This window comes from Salmo salar, chromosome ssa10 (assembly GCF_905237065.1).
Source record: "Salmo salar chromosome ssa10, Ssal_v3.1, whole genome shotgun sequence".
NCBI lineage: Eukaryota > Metazoa > Chordata > Actinopteri > Salmoniformes > Salmonidae > Salmo > Salmo salar.
The window spans coordinates 124,732,141-124,747,634 of NC_059451.1; the positions used below are offsets into that span (position 1 = coordinate 124,732,141).

Consider the following 15,494-nt stretch of genomic DNA (forward strand, 5'->3'; position numbering starts at 1 on the left):
CTCTGATCTATCTCAGTAACCTCTGTCAGTCTGGCCGTGTCTGTCCTCCTCTGATCTATCTCAGTAACCTCTGTCAGTCTGGCCGTGTCTGTCCTCTGATCTATCTCAGTAACCTCTGTCAGTCTGGCCGTGTCTGTCTGTCCTCTGATCTATCTCAGTAACCTCTGTCAGTCTGGCCGTGTCTGTCCTCTGATCTATCTCAGTAACCTCTGTCAGTCTGGCCGTGTCTGTCCTCTGATCTATCTCAGTAACCTCTGTCAGTCTGGCCGTGTCTGTCCTCTGATCTATCTCAGTAACCTCTGTCAGTCTGGCCGTGTCTGTCTGTCCTCTGATCTATCTCAGTAACCTCTGTCAGTCTGGCCGTGTCTGTCTGTCCTCTGATCTATCTCAGTAACCTCTGTCAGTCTGGCCGTGTCTGTCCTCTGATCTATCTCAGTAACCTCTGTCAGTCTGGCCGTGTCTGTCCTCTGATCTATCTCAGTAACCTCTGTCAGTCTGGCCGTGTCTGTCCTCTGATCTATCTCAGTAACCTCTGTCAGTCTGGCCGTCTGACCGTCTGTCCTCCTCTGATCTATCTCAGTAACCTCTGTCAGTCTGGCCGTGTCTGTCCTCTGATCTATCTCAGTAACCTCAGTCAGTCTGGCCGTGTCTGTCCTCCTCTGATCTATCTCAGTAACCTCTGTCAGTCTGTCCTCTGATCTATCTCAGTAACCTCTGTCAGTCTGGCCGTGTCTGTCCTCTGATCTATCTCAGTAACCTCTGTCAGTCTGGCCGTGTCTGTCTGTCCTCTGATCTATCTCAGTAACCTCTGTCAGTCTGGCCGTGTCTGTCCTCTGATCTATCTCAGTAACCTCTGTCAGTCTGGCCGTGTCTGTCCTCTGATCTATCTCAGTAACCTCTGTCAGTCTGGCCGTGTCTGTCCTCTGATCTATCTCAGTATTTACCTAGCAGCAAATAAACTGAAATTGTGCTCATGATTCCAAAATTGGAATTTTAGTTTCCTTACTGACTGTAAATGTAAAGAGACCCATCCGTATCTGTTATGATCTACATTCTTTATTCTGTAAGTATAATAATAAATCATGGTTTTTAGATTTCTGTTGAGGCTCTTACGAATTCCATCCAGATCAGCTTGTTTAGGAAGCTACTCGGTGTAGTACTCCCTGTAGCTCAGTTGGTAGAGCATGGTGTTTGCAACGCCAGGGTTGTGGGTTCGATTCCCACGGGGGGCCAGCACAGAAAGAAAATGTATGAAATGAAATGTATGCAGTCGCTCTGGATAAGTGCGTCTGCTAAATGACTAAAATGTAAATGTAAAATGTAGCACTGCAAACAGAAGAGGAATCCAGGACCTGTAATTATGTATGTCACTCAAATCATCTTTTACAGCTCCCCTCAACTCTACAATTTCCCAGTCTAAATATCTCTGTGTTGTCTGTCCCTCCCTCTCTGGGTTTCCAGGCGTCTAACCCTGGTCAGTTTGAGAGTGACAGTGAGGTGTTGTGGCAGCGCGGCCAGCTACCTGACTCAGTGTACCACCACGGCCGGGTCGGCATCAACACCGACCGGCCAGACGAGGCCATGGTCATCCATGGTAACCTGAAGGTCATGGGCTCACTGGTGCACCCCTCCGATATACGGGCTAAAGAGAACGTCCACGAGGTGAGGGGGGAGTACGTGGTGTGTGCTCTGCACGTGTTTGTGTAGTTATGAAAATGCATGCTCGATCATGATGCAAATATTCCCTGAGAGAATTGGTTTTTATTTGGGCTATAAAATATTGGGTACTGGGAGGAGGGCAGGATACTGTTCATTGTCCTGAAACCATACAGCCATCGAACTGTAGCTGTATGTTCTATATGTCCTGAAACCATACAGCCATCGAACTGTAGCTGTATGTTCTATATGTCCTGAAACCATACAGCCATCGAACTGTAGCTGTATGTTCTATACGTCCTGAAACCATACAGCCATCGAACTGTAGCTGTATGTTCTATATGTCCTGAAACCATACAGCCATCGAACTGTAGCTGTATGTTCTATATGTCCTGAAACCATACAGCCATCGAACTGTAGCTGTATGTTCTATATGTCCTGAAACCATACAGCCATCGAACTGTAGCTGTATGTTCTATATGTCCTGAAACCATACAGCCATCGAACTGTAGCTGTATGTTCTATACGTCCTGAAACCATACAGCCATCGAACTGTAGCTGTATGTTCTATATGTCCTGAAACCATACAGCCATCGAACTGTAGCTGTATGTTCTATATGTCCTGAAACCATACAGCCATCGAACTGTAGCTGTATGTTCTATACGTCCTGAAACCATACAGCCATCGAACTGTAGCTGTATGTTCTATACGTCCTGAAACCATACAGCCATCGAACTGTAGCTGTATGTTCTATACGTCCTGAAACCATACAGCCATCGAACTGTAGCTGTATGTTCTATACGTCCTGAAACCATACAGCCATCGAACTGTAGCTGTATGTTCTATATGTCCTGAAACCATACAGCCATCGAACTGTAGCTGTATGTTCTATATGTCCTGAAACCATACAGCCATCGAACTGTAGATGTATGTTCTATATGTCCTGAAACCATACAGCCATCGAACTGTAGCTGTATGTTCTATATGTCCTGAAACCATACAGCCATCGAACTGTAGCTGTATGTTCTATATGTCCTGAAACCATACAGCCATCGAACTGTAGCTGTATGTTCTATATGTCCTGAAACCATACAGCCATCGAACTGTAGCTGTATGTTCTATATGTCCTGAAACCATACAGCCATCGAACTGTAGCTGTATGTTCTATATGTCCTGAAACCATACAGCCATCGAACTGTAGCTGTATGTTCTATATGTCCTGAAACCATACAGCCATCGAACTGTAGCTGTATGTTCTATATGTCCTGAAACCATACAGCCATCGAACTGTAGCTGTATGTTCTATATGTCCTGTATGTTCTATGTGTTCTATATGTTCTGTATGTTCTATATGTTCTGTGTGTTCTATATGTTCTGTATGTTCTGTATGTTCTGTATGTTCTGTATGTTCTATATGTTCTATATGTTCTATATGTTCTGTATGTTCTATATGTTCTGTGTGTTCTATATGTTCTGTATGTTCTGTATGTTCTATGTGTTCTGTATGTTCTGTATGTTCTGTATGTTCTATATGTTCTGTGTGTTCTATATGTTCTATATGTTCTATATGTTCTATATGTTCTGTATGTTCTGTATGTTCTGTATGTTCTGTATGTTCTATATGTTCTATGTGTTCTGTATGTTCTATATGTTCTATATGTTCTGTGTGTTCTATATGTTCTATATGTTCTATATGTTCTGTATGTTCTGTGTGTTCTGTGTGTTCTATATGTTCTGTATGTTCTGTATGTTCTGTATGTTCTATATGTTCTATATGTTCTGTATGTTCTGTATGTTCTGTGTGTTCTATATGTTCTGTATGTTCTGTATGTTCTGTATGTTCTGTATGTTCTATATGTTCTGTGTGTTCTATATGTTCTATATGTTCTATATGTTCTATATGTTCTGTATGTTCTGTGTGTTCTGTGTGTTCTATATGTTCTGTATGTTCTGTATGTTCTGTATGTTCTATATGTTCTATATGTTCTATATGTTCTGTATGTTCTGTGTGTTCTGTGTGTTCTATGTGTTCTGTATGTTCTATATGTTCTATATGTTCTGTGTGTTCTATATGTTCTATATGTTCTATATGTTCTGTATGTTCTGTGTGTTCTGTGTGTTCTATATGTTCTGTATGTTCTGTATGTTCTGTATGTTCTATATGTTCTATATGTTCTATATGTTCTGTATGTTCTGTATGTTCTGTGTGTTCTATATGTTCTGTATGTTCTGTATGTTCTGTATGTTCTGTATGTTCTATATGTTCTGTGTGTTCTATATGTTCTATATGTTCTATATGTTCTATATGTTCTGTATGTTCTGTGTGTTCTGTGTGTTCTATATGTTCTGTATGTTCTGTATGTTCTGTATGTTCTATATGTTCTATATGTTCTATATGTTCTGTATGTTCTGTGTGTTCTGTGTGTTCTATATGTTCTGTATGTTCTGTATGTTCTATATGTTCTGTATGTTCTGTATGTTCTATATGTTCTGTATGTTCTATGTGTTCTGTGTGTTCTATATGTTCTATATGTTCTGTATGTTCTATATGTTCTGTATGTTCTGTATGTTCTGTATGTTCTGTATGTTCTATATGTTCTGTATGTTCTATATGTTCTGTATGTTCTGTATGTTCTATATGTTCTGTATGTTCTGTATGTTCTATATGTTCTATATGTTCTGTATATTCTGTATGTTCTATATGTTCTGTATGTTCTATGTGTTCTATATGTTCTATATGTTCTGTATGTTCTATATGTTCTGTATGTTCTATATGTTCTGTATGTTCTGTATGTTCTATATGTTCTGTATGTTCTATATGTTCTATATGTTCTGTATGTTCTGTATGTTCTATATGTTCTGTATGTTCTGTATGTTCTGTATGTTCTGTATGTTCTGTATGTTCTATATGTTCTGTATGTTCTGTATGTTCTATATGTTCTGTATGTTCTGTATGTTCTATATGTTCTATATGTTCTGTATATTCTGTATGTTCTATATGTTCTGTATGTTCTATGTGTTCTATATGTTCTATATGTTCTGTATGTTCTATATGTTCTGTATGTTCTATATGTTCTGTATGTTCTGTATGTTCTATATGTTCTGTATGTTCTATATGTTCTGTATGTTCTGTATGTTCTATATGTTCTATATGTTCTGTATGTTCTGTATGTTCTGTATGTTCTATATGTTCTATATGTTCTGTATGTTCTGTATGTTCTGTATGTTCTGTATGTTCTGTATGTTCTATATGTTCCGTATATTCTATATGTTCTATATGTTCTGTATGTTCTATATGTTCTATATGTTCTGTATGTTCTATATGTTCTGTATGTTCTGTATGTTCTGTATGTTCTGTATGTTCTATATGTTCTGTATGTTCTGTATGTTCTGTGTGTTCTGTATGTTCTATGTGTTCTGTGTGTTCTGTGTGTTCTGTATGTTCTGTATGTTCTGTATGTTCTATATGTTCTGTGTGTTCTATATGTTCTGTATGTTCTGTATGTTCTATATGTTCTATATGTTCTGTATATTCTATATGTTCTATATGTTATATATGTTCTGTATGTTCTATATGTTCTATATGTTCTGTGTGTTCTATATGTTCTATATGTTCTATATGTTCTGTATGTTCTGTATGTTCTATATGTTCTGTATGTTCTATATGTTCTATATGTTCTGTATGTTCTATATGTTCTATATGTTCTATATGTTCTGTATGTTCTGTATGTTCTGTATGTTCTGTATGTTCTATATGTTCTATATGTTCTGTATGTTCTGTATGTTCTGTATGTTCTGTATGTTCTATATGTTCTATGTGTTCTGTATGTTCTGTATGTTCTGTATGTTCTATATGTTCTATATGTTCTGTATGTTCTGTATGTTCTGTATGTTCTATATGTTCTATATGTTCTGTATGTTCTGTATGTTCTGTATGTTCTGTATGTTCTGTATGTTCTGTATGTTCTATGTGTTCTATGTGTTCTGTATGTTCTGTATGTTCTGTATGTTCTATATGTTCTGTATGTTCTGTATGTTCTGTATGTTCTATATGTTCTGTATGTTCTGTATGTTCTGTATGTTCTATATGTTCTATATGTTCTGTATGTTCTGTATGTTCTATATGTTCTGTATGTTCTGTATGTTCTATATGTTCTATATGTTCTGTGTGTTCTATATGTTCTGTGTGTTCTGTATGTTCTATGTGTTCTGTGTGTTCTGTATGTTCTGTGTGTTCTGTGTGTTCTGTGTGTTCTGTGTGTTCTGTAGTTCTATATGTTCTGTATGTTCTGTGTGTTCTGTGTGTTCTGTGTGTTCTGTATGTTCTGTATGTTCTGTATGTTCTATGTGTTCTGTATGTTCTGTGTGTTCTGTGTGTTCTGTATGTTCTATACATTCTGTATGTTCTATATGTTCTATATGTTCTATATGTTCTATATGTTCTGTATGTTCTATATGTTCTGTATGTTCTATACATTCTGTATGTTCTATATGTTCTGTATGTTCTATACATTCTGTATGTTCTATATGTTCTGTGTGTTTTATGTGTTCTGTATGTTACGTATGTTCTAAATGTTCAGTGTGTAGCTCCATAGTAACATCCATACATATTGTCATCCTCTCTCTGTGTGTGTGTGTGTGTGTGTGTGTGTGTGTGTGTGTGTGTGTGTGTGTGTGTGTGTGTGTGTGTGTGTGTGTGTGTGTGTGTGTGTGTGTGTGTAGGTAAACACTACAGACAACCTGAAGCGGATCAGTCAGATGAGGCTGGTTCATTATCAGTACAAGCCTGAGTTTGCTTCCAGCGTGGGGATAGACACCAGCCCAGAGACTGGTAACTTATACAATGCTTTGTTTTAGGTTATAGATGATAGATAACCAATAGCAATCAATACACAACCAGTAGCAATCAATAGATAACCAACAGCAATCAATACACAACAAACAGACAATCAATAACAATCAATAGCAACCAACAGACAATCAATACACAACCAATAACAATCAATACACAACCAATAACAATCAATAACAATCAATAGCAACCAATAGACAATCAATACACAACCAATAACAATCAATACACAACCAATAACAATCAATAAACAACCAATAACAACCAATACACAACCAATAACAATCAATACACAACCAACAGACAATCAATAACAATCAATAGCACTGGAAATCTATTGCATTCCTATTGTATCTGTGATCAGTTCTTTTGTTTCCACATGCTCCCTGTAGATTGGATTTGGGTTGTGCTTCACCATATTGTCTGTCTCTACCTGTATACCTGCTGCTTCACCATATTGTCTGTCCCTACCTGTATACCTGCTGCTTCACCATATTGTCTGTCTCTACCTGTATACCTGCTGCTTCACCATATTGTCTGTCCCTACCTGTATACCTGCTGCTTCACCATATTGTCTGTCTCTACCTGTATACCTGCTGCTTCACCATATTGTCTGTCTCTACCTGTATACCTGCTGCTTCACCATATTGTCTGTCTCTACCTGTATACCTGCTGCTTCACCATATTGTCTGTCTCTACCTGTATACCTGCTGCTTCACCATATTGTCTGTCTCTACCTGTATACCTGCTGCTTCACCATATTGTCTGTCTCTACCTGTATACCTGCTGCTTCACCATATTGTCTGTCTCTACCTCTATACCTGCTGCTTCACCATATTGTCTGTCTCTACCTGTATACCTGCTGCTTCACCATATTGTCTGTCCCTACCTGTATACCTGCTGCTTCACCATATTGTCTGTCTCTACCTGTATACCTGCTGCTTCATCATATTATCCAGGAGTGATAGGAGTTTACAGTAAAGTGTTGTATTATCCAGGAGTGATAGGAGTTTACAGTAAAGTGTTGTATTATCCAGGAGTGATAGGAGTTTACAGTAAAGTGTTGTATTATCCAGGAGTGATAGGAGTTTACAGTAAAGTGTTGTATTATCCAGGAGTGATAGGAGTTTGCAGTAAAGTGTTGTATTATCCAGGAGTGATAGGAGTTTACAGTAAAGTGTTGTATTATCCAGGAGTGATAGGAGTTTACAGTAAAGTGTTGTATTATCCAGGAGTGATAGGAGTTTACAGTAAAGTGTTGTATTATCCAGGAGTGATAGGAGTTTACAGTAAAGTGTTGTATTATCCAGGAGTGATAGGAGTTTACAGTAAAGTGTTGTATTATCCAGGAGTGATAGCTCAGGAGGTGCAGCAGATCCTGCCTGAAGCCGTGAAGGAGGGAGGAGACGTCATCTGTTCCAATGGAGAGACCATCCCTAAACTACTGGTGGTGAACAAGGTAACACACACACACACACACACACACACACACACACACACACACACACACACACACACACACACACACACACACACACACACACACACACACACACACACACACACACACACACACACACACAGAATTTTGCAACAGACATTGACTTCTGTGCCTCCCTCCCTCACTCTCTCCCCCTCCCTCCCTTCTTCTCTCTCTCTCTCTCCCCCCCCGCCTCCCGCTCTCTCCCCCTCCCTATCTCTCCCCCTCTCTCTCTCTCTCTCCCTCCCTACCCCTCTCTCTCTCTCTCCCGCCTCTCTCTCTCTCCCCCTCTCTCTCTCTCTCTCCCCCGCCTCTCGCTCTCTCCCTATCTCTCTCTCTCTCTCTCTCTCTCTCTCTCTCTCTCTCTCTCTCTCTCTCTCTCTCTCTCTCTCTCTCTCTCTCTCTCTCTCTCTCTCTCTCTCTCTCTCTCTCTCTCTCTCTCTCTCTCTCTCTCTCTCTCCCCCTCTGTCTCTCTCTCTCTCTCTCTCTCTCTCTCTCTCTCTCTCTCTCTCTCCCCTCTCTCTGTCTCTCTCTCCCCCGCCTCTCTCTCTCTCTCTCCCCTCTCTCTCTCTCTCTCTCTCTCTCTCTCTCTCTCTCTCTCTCCAGGACCGTATCTTCATGGAGAACGTGGGTGCGGTGAAAGAGCTGTGTAAACTGACAGACAACCTGGAGACTCGTATAGATGAGCTGGAGCGTTGGAGCAGGAAGCTGGCCAAACTCCGCCGCCTGGACAGCATGAAGAGCACCGTCAGCGGAGGCACCACCAGGTAAGACACACCTTTACACGTCAAATACTTTCTAAGAGGAGCACTCTGAATATCCCTATTGGTACTATTCCATTGGTAATCAAGGGCTGGTCCAGTATTTTAAATTGTTTGACATACTGAATGTATTGGTTGGATGATTACATTTTTTTCTTCCTGACTCTGTCTCCAGCCAATCAGGAAGCCAGTTCAGCAGGACAGGAAGTGGTCCCCTGAAGAAGAAGACAGTCAAACCTGGGAATAAGGTAGATGTTTCCCTACACATGAACACCTGTACAGAACCCCTCCTCTCTCTCTCTCTCTCTCTCTCTCTCTCTCTCTCTCAGCCTAGTCCTCCTGGAAAACCAGCATTTAAAATGTCCAACCTGTGTTTTGATGTCATTCCAGAGTCCGACTCCAGAGCAGGGCTGCGTCAGTCACAGGTTCATGCAGGGAACCATTCTGGCTCTAGTCGTCGTCATGACCTTCAGCGTCATTTCCATGTCCGTCCTCTACGTGTTGACACTGCACCACAGAGGGGACGTCAGCAAGACAGACGTGTACGTATGACCACACCAACATACATCAACCATGTCCCTGTAGCCCTGAAACATCAACCATATCCCTGTAGCCCTGAAACATCAACCATATCCCTGTAGCCCTGAAACATCAACCATGTCCCTGTAGCCCTGAAACATCAAACATATCCCTGTAGCCCTGAAACATCAACCATATCCCTGTAGCCCTGAAACATCAACCATATCCCTGTAGCCCTGAAACATCAACCATATCCCTGTAGCCCTGAAACATCAACCATGTCCCTGTAGCCCTGAAACATCAACCATATCCCTGTAGCCCTGAAACATCAACCATATCCCTGTAGCCCTGAAACATCAACCATATCCCTGTAGCCCTGAAACATCAACCATATCCCTGTAGCCCTGAAACATCAACCATGTCCCTGTAGCCCTGAAACATCAACCATATCCCTGTAGCCCTGAAACATCAACCATATCCCTGTAGCCCTGAAACATGATCACACCAGGAGTCACCAGCCATGTCTCAGGGCTGCATGAACACCTATATACTACATCCTACAGTACATCACACACAAACCAGTTTCACTCCTCTCTCCTTTACGTTTCTCCCGTGTACTCTCTGCCTTCTGTAGCCATGTGTGTAATATCGCTGTTCTTTTCCTTATGTCCTCTGTAGCTACGTAGGTTCCTGCTCCCTATATGTGTCTTATGTCCCCTGTAGCTATGCAGCTATGTAGCTTCCTGCTCCCTGTATGTCTCTTATGTCCTCTGTAGCTATGTAGCTTCCTGCTCCCTATATGTGTCTCATGTCCCCTGTAGCTATGCAGCTATGTAGCTTCCTGCTCCCTGTACGTCTCTTATGTCCCCTGTAGCTATGTAGCTATGTAGCTTCCTGCTCCCTATATGTGTCTTATGTCCTCTGTAGCTACGTAGCTTTCTACTCCCTATATGTGTCTTATGTCCCCTGTAGCTATGCAGCTATGTAGCTTCCTGCTCCCTGTATGTCTCTTATGTCCTCTGTAGCTACATAGCTTTCTGCTCCCTATATGACTCTTATGTCCTCTGTAGCTATGTAGCGTCCTGCTCCCTATATGTCTTTTATGTCCTCTGTAGCTACGTAGCTTCCTGCTCCCTATATGTGTCTTATGTCCCCTGTAGCTATGTAGCTATGTAGCTTCCTGCTCCCTATATGTCTCTTATGTCCTCTGTAGCTATGTAGCTATATAGCTTCCTGCTCCCTATATGTAGCTTATATCCTCTGTAGCTATGTAGCTTCCTGCTCCCTGTATGTTTCTTATGTCCTCTGTAGCTATGTAGCTTCCTGCTCCCTATATGTGTCTTATGTCCTCTGTAGCTATGTAGCTTCCTGCTCCCTATATGTGTCTTATGTCCTCTGTAGCTATGTAGCTTCCTGCTCCCTATATGTCTCTTATGTCCTCTGTAGCTACGTAGCTTCCTGCTCCCTATATGTGTCTTATGTCCTCTGTAGCTACGTAGCTTCCTGCTCCCTATATGTTTCTTATGTCCTCTGTAGCTATGTAGCTTCCTGCTCCCTATATGTCTCTTATGTCCTCTGTAGCTTTGTAGCTTCCTGCTCCCTATATGTGTCTTATGTCCTCTGTAGCTGTGTAGCGTCCTGCTCCCTATATGTATTTTATGTCCTCTGTAGCTATGTAGCTTCCTGCTCCCTATATGTATTTTATGTCCTCTGTAGCTATTTAGCTTCCTGCTCCCTATATGTGTCTTATGTCCCCTGTAGCTATGCAGCTATGTAGCTTCCTGCTCCCTGTATGTCTCTTATGTCCTCTGTAGCTATGTAGCCTTCTGCTCCCTATATGTCTCTTATGTCCCCTGTAGCTATGTAGCTATGTAGCTTCCTGCTCCCTATATGTCTCTTGTGTCCTCTGTAGCTATGTAGCTATATAGCTTCCTGCTCCCTATATGTCTCTTATGTCCTCTGTAGCTATGTAGCAATATAGCTTCCTGCTCCCTATATGTAGCTTATATCCTCTGTAGCTATGTAGCTTCCTGCTCCCTGTATGTCTCTTATGTCCTTTGTAGCTATGTAGCTACGTAGCTTCCTGCTCCCTATATGTCTCTTATGTCCTCTGTAGCTACGTAGCTTCCTGCTCCCTATATGTGTCTTATGTCCTCTGTAGCTATGTAGCTTCCTGCTCCCTATATGTGTCTTATATCCTCTGTAGCTATGTAGCTTCCTGCTCCCTATATGTGTCCTATGTCCTCTGTAGCTACGTAGCTTTCTGCTCCCTATATGTCTCTTATGTCCTCTGTAGCTATGTAGCGTCCTGCTCCCTATATGTCTTTTATGTCTTCTGTAGCTACGTAGCTTCCTGCTCCCTATATGTGTCTTATGTCCTCTGTAGCTATGTAGCTATGTAGCTTCCTGCTCCCTATATGTCTTTTATGTCCTCTGTAGCTATGTAGCTTCCTGCTCCCTGTATGTCTCTTATGTCCTTTGTAGCTATGTAGCTACGTAGCTTCCAGCTCCCTATATGTGTCTTATGTCCTCTGTAGCTATGTAGCTATGTAGCTTCCTGCTCCCTGTACGTCTCTTATGTCCTCTGTAGCTATGTAGCCTCCTGCTCCCTGTATGTCTCTTATGTCCTCTGTAGCTATGTAGCTATGTAGCTTCCTGCTCCCTGTACGTCTCTTATGTCCCCTGTAGCTATGCAGCTATGTAGCTTCCTGCTCCCTGTATGTCTCTTATGTCCTCTGTAGCTATGTAGCCTCCTGCTCCCTGTACGTCTCTTATGTCCTCTGTAGCTATGTAGCTTCCTGCTCCCTGTACGTCTCTTATGTCCTCTGTAGCTATGTAGCTATATAGCTTCCTGCTCCCTATATGTAGCTTATATCCTCTGTAGCTACGTAGCTTCCTGCTCCCTATATGTCTCTTATGTCCTCTGTAGCTATGCAGCTTCCTGCTCCCTATATGTGTCTTATGTCCTCTGTAGCTACATAGCTTCCTGCTCCCTATATGTGTCTTATGTCCCCTGTAGCTATGCAGCTATGTAGCTTCCTGCTCCCTGTATGTCTCTTATGTCCTCTGTAGCTATGTAGCTTCCTGCTCCCTGTACGTCTCTTATGTCCTCTGTAGCTATGTAGCTATATAGCTCCTGCTCCCTATATGTAGCTTATATCCTCTGTAGCTATGTAGCTTCCTGCTCCCTGTATGTCTCTTATGTCCTTTGTAGCTATGTAGCTACGTAGCTTTCTACTCCCTATATGTCTCTTATATCCTCTGTAGCTATGTAGCTTCCTGCTCCCTGTATGTCTATTATGTCCTTTGTAGCTATGTAGCTACGTAGCTTTCTACTCCCTATATGTCTCTTATGTCCTCTGTAGCTATGTAGCTTCCTGCTCCCTATATGTGTCTTATGTCCTCTGTAGCTATGTAGCTTCCTGCTCCCTATATGTGTCTTATGTCCTCTGTAGCTACGTAGCTTCCTGCTCCCTATATGTGTCTTATGTCCTCTGTAGCTATGTAGCTTCCTGCTCCCTATATGTGTCTTATGTCCTCTGTAGCTATGTAGCTTCCTGCTCCCTGTACATCTCTTGGATGCTCCTCTTCACTGCTACGGTCACTTTCTGTCCACCACTCTGTCCACCACTCTGTCCACCACTCTGTCCATCACTCTGTCCACCACTCTGTCCACCACTCTGTCCATCACTCTGTCCATCACTCTGTCCATCACTCTGTCCACCACTCTGTCCATCACTCTGTCCATCACTCTGTCCATCACTCTGTCCACCACTCTGTCCACCACTCTGTCCATCACTCTGTCCACCACTCTGTCCACCACTCTGTCCATCACTCTGTCCATCACTCTGTCCACCACTCTGTCCACCACTCTGTCCACCACTCTGTCCACCACTCTGTCCATCACTCTGTCCACCACTCTGTCCACCACTCTGTCCACCACTCTGTCCACCACTCTGTCCATCACTCTGTCCATGGTATGCTCTCCCTCTACCTTTCTCTCTTTTATTTTTTCATTCCCTACTCTCGTTCCCTACTCTCGTTCCCTACTCTAGTCTCTCTAATTCTCTCTTATCTTTGATTGATACCGTACTTTAAGTTGGTAATTAGGGTGTTTCCCACGCTGTGTCTCAAGAGGTCATGACTCATTTCTACTGTTGACTTGGTTGTTCGGTCTGGAACATTCCATGAAGTAGGCCTGTCCACCAACACTGTACAACCGAATCCACTAGTCTCATATTCAAAACTCTGTATGATTACTTTAGAATGATAAACACTTTTATTGTCCACCCATAGTGGAAATGTGTATTGTGTTTCACCAGTTAAAAACAGCCATTAAACACCAACATGAGCACATCATTCTGGAGACCATTAAATAAACTGTACAAAGTACAACGGTGACATTTCAGCATTCATTACTGTTCTATCACATGAGATGATTGTGCAATATCTATGCCCCTCCCCATCTGATGCCATCTGCTAGGAATTATATTCCATTCCCTTCTATTCCATTCTATTCCATTCCATTCCATTCCATTCCCTTCTATTCCATTCTGTTCCATTCCATTCCATTCCCTTCTATTCCATTCTGTTCCATTCCATTCCATTCCATTCCCTTCTATTCCATTCTATTCCATTCCATTCCATTCCATTCTGTTCCATTCTATTCCATTCTGTTCCATTTCATTCCCTTCTATTCCATTCCCTTCTATTCCATTCTATTCCATTCCATTCTATTCCATTCCCTTCTATTCCATTCTATTCCATTCCATTCCATTCTATTCCATTCCCTTCTATTCCATTCTGTTCCATTTCATTCCCTTCTATTCCATTCCATTCCATTCCCTTCTATTCCATTCTATTCCATTCTATTCTATTCCTCTGTAGCTACGTAGCTTTCTACTCCCTATATGTGTCTTATGTCCCCTGTAGCTATGCAGCTATGTAGCTTCCTGCTCCCTGTATGTCTCTTATGTCCTCTGTAGCTACATAGCTTTCTGCTCCCTATATGACTCTTATGTCCTCTGTAGCTATGTAGCGTCCTGCTCCCTATATGTCTTTTATGTCCTCTGTAGCTACGTAGCTTCCTGCTCCCTATATGTGTCTTATGTCCCCTGTAGCTATGTAGCTATGTAGCTTCCTGCTCCCTATATGTCTCTTATGTCCTCTGTAGCTATGTAGCTATATAGCTTCCTGCTCCCTATATGTAGCTTATATCCTCTGTAGCTATGTAGCTTCCTGCTCCCTGTATGTTTCTTATGTCCTCTGTAGCTATGTAGCTTCCTGCTCCCTATATGTGTCTTATGTCCTCTGTAGCTATGTAGCTTCCTGCTCCCTATATGTGTCTTATGTCCTCTGTAGCTATGTAGCTTCCTGCTCCCTATATGTCTCTTATGTCCTCTGTAGCTACGTAGCTTCCTGCTCCCTATATGTGTCTTATGTCCTCTGTAGCTACGTAGCTTCCTGCTCCCTATATGTTTCTTATGTCCTCTGTAGCTATGTAGCTTCCTGCTCCCTATATGTCTCTTATGTCCTCTGTAGCTTTGTAGCTTCCTGCTCCCTATATGTGTCTTATGTCCTCTGTAGCTGTGTAGCGTCCTGCTCCCTATATGTATTTTATGTCCTCTGTAGCTATGTAGCTTCCTGCTCCCTATATGTATTTTATGTCCTCTGTAGCTATTTAGCTTCCTGCTCCCTATATGTGTCTTATGTCCCCTGTAGCTATGCAGCTATGTAGCTTCCTGCTCCCTGTATGTCTCTTATGTCCTCTGTAGCTATGTAGCCTTCTGCTCCCTATATGTCTCTTATGTCCCCTGTAGCTATGTAGCTATGTAGCTTCCTGCTCCCTATATGTCTCTTGTGTCCTCTGTAGCTATGTAGCTATATAGCTTCCTGCTCCCTATATGTCTCTTATGTCCTCTGTAGCTATGTAGCAATATAGCTTCCTGCTCCCTATATGTAGCTTATATCCTCTGTAGCTATGTAGCTTCCTGCTCCCTGTATGTCTCTTATGTCCTTTGTAGCTATGTAGCTACGTAGCTTCCTGCTCCCTATATGTCTCTTATGTCCTCTGTAGCTACGTAGCTTCCTGCTCCCTATATGTGTCTTATGTCCTCTGTAGCTATGTAGCTTCCTGCTCCCTATATGTGTCTTATATCCTCTGTAGCTATGTAGCTTCCTGCTCCCTATATGTGTCCTATGTCCTCTGTAGCTACGTAGCTTTCT

The 15,494-nt window shown here is 42.0% G+C and overlaps 1 protein-coding gene across 1 annotated transcript in view; it reads left to right on the top strand.

The window, feature by feature from the left end:
- Positions 1-15,494, top strand: part of myrf (myelin regulatory factor) — a 119,032-nt gene that overhangs the window by 87,424 nt on the left and 16,114 nt on the right. The window contains 6 exon segments of the mRNA XM_045688585.1: positions 1,462-1,662; positions 6,380-6,488; positions 7,859-7,968; positions 8,596-8,756; positions 8,926-8,998; positions 9,141-9,292. Of these exon segments, the coding sequence (XP_045544541.1) occupies positions 1,462-1,662; positions 6,380-6,488; positions 7,859-7,968; positions 8,596-8,756; positions 8,926-8,998; positions 9,141-9,292 (806 nt within the window).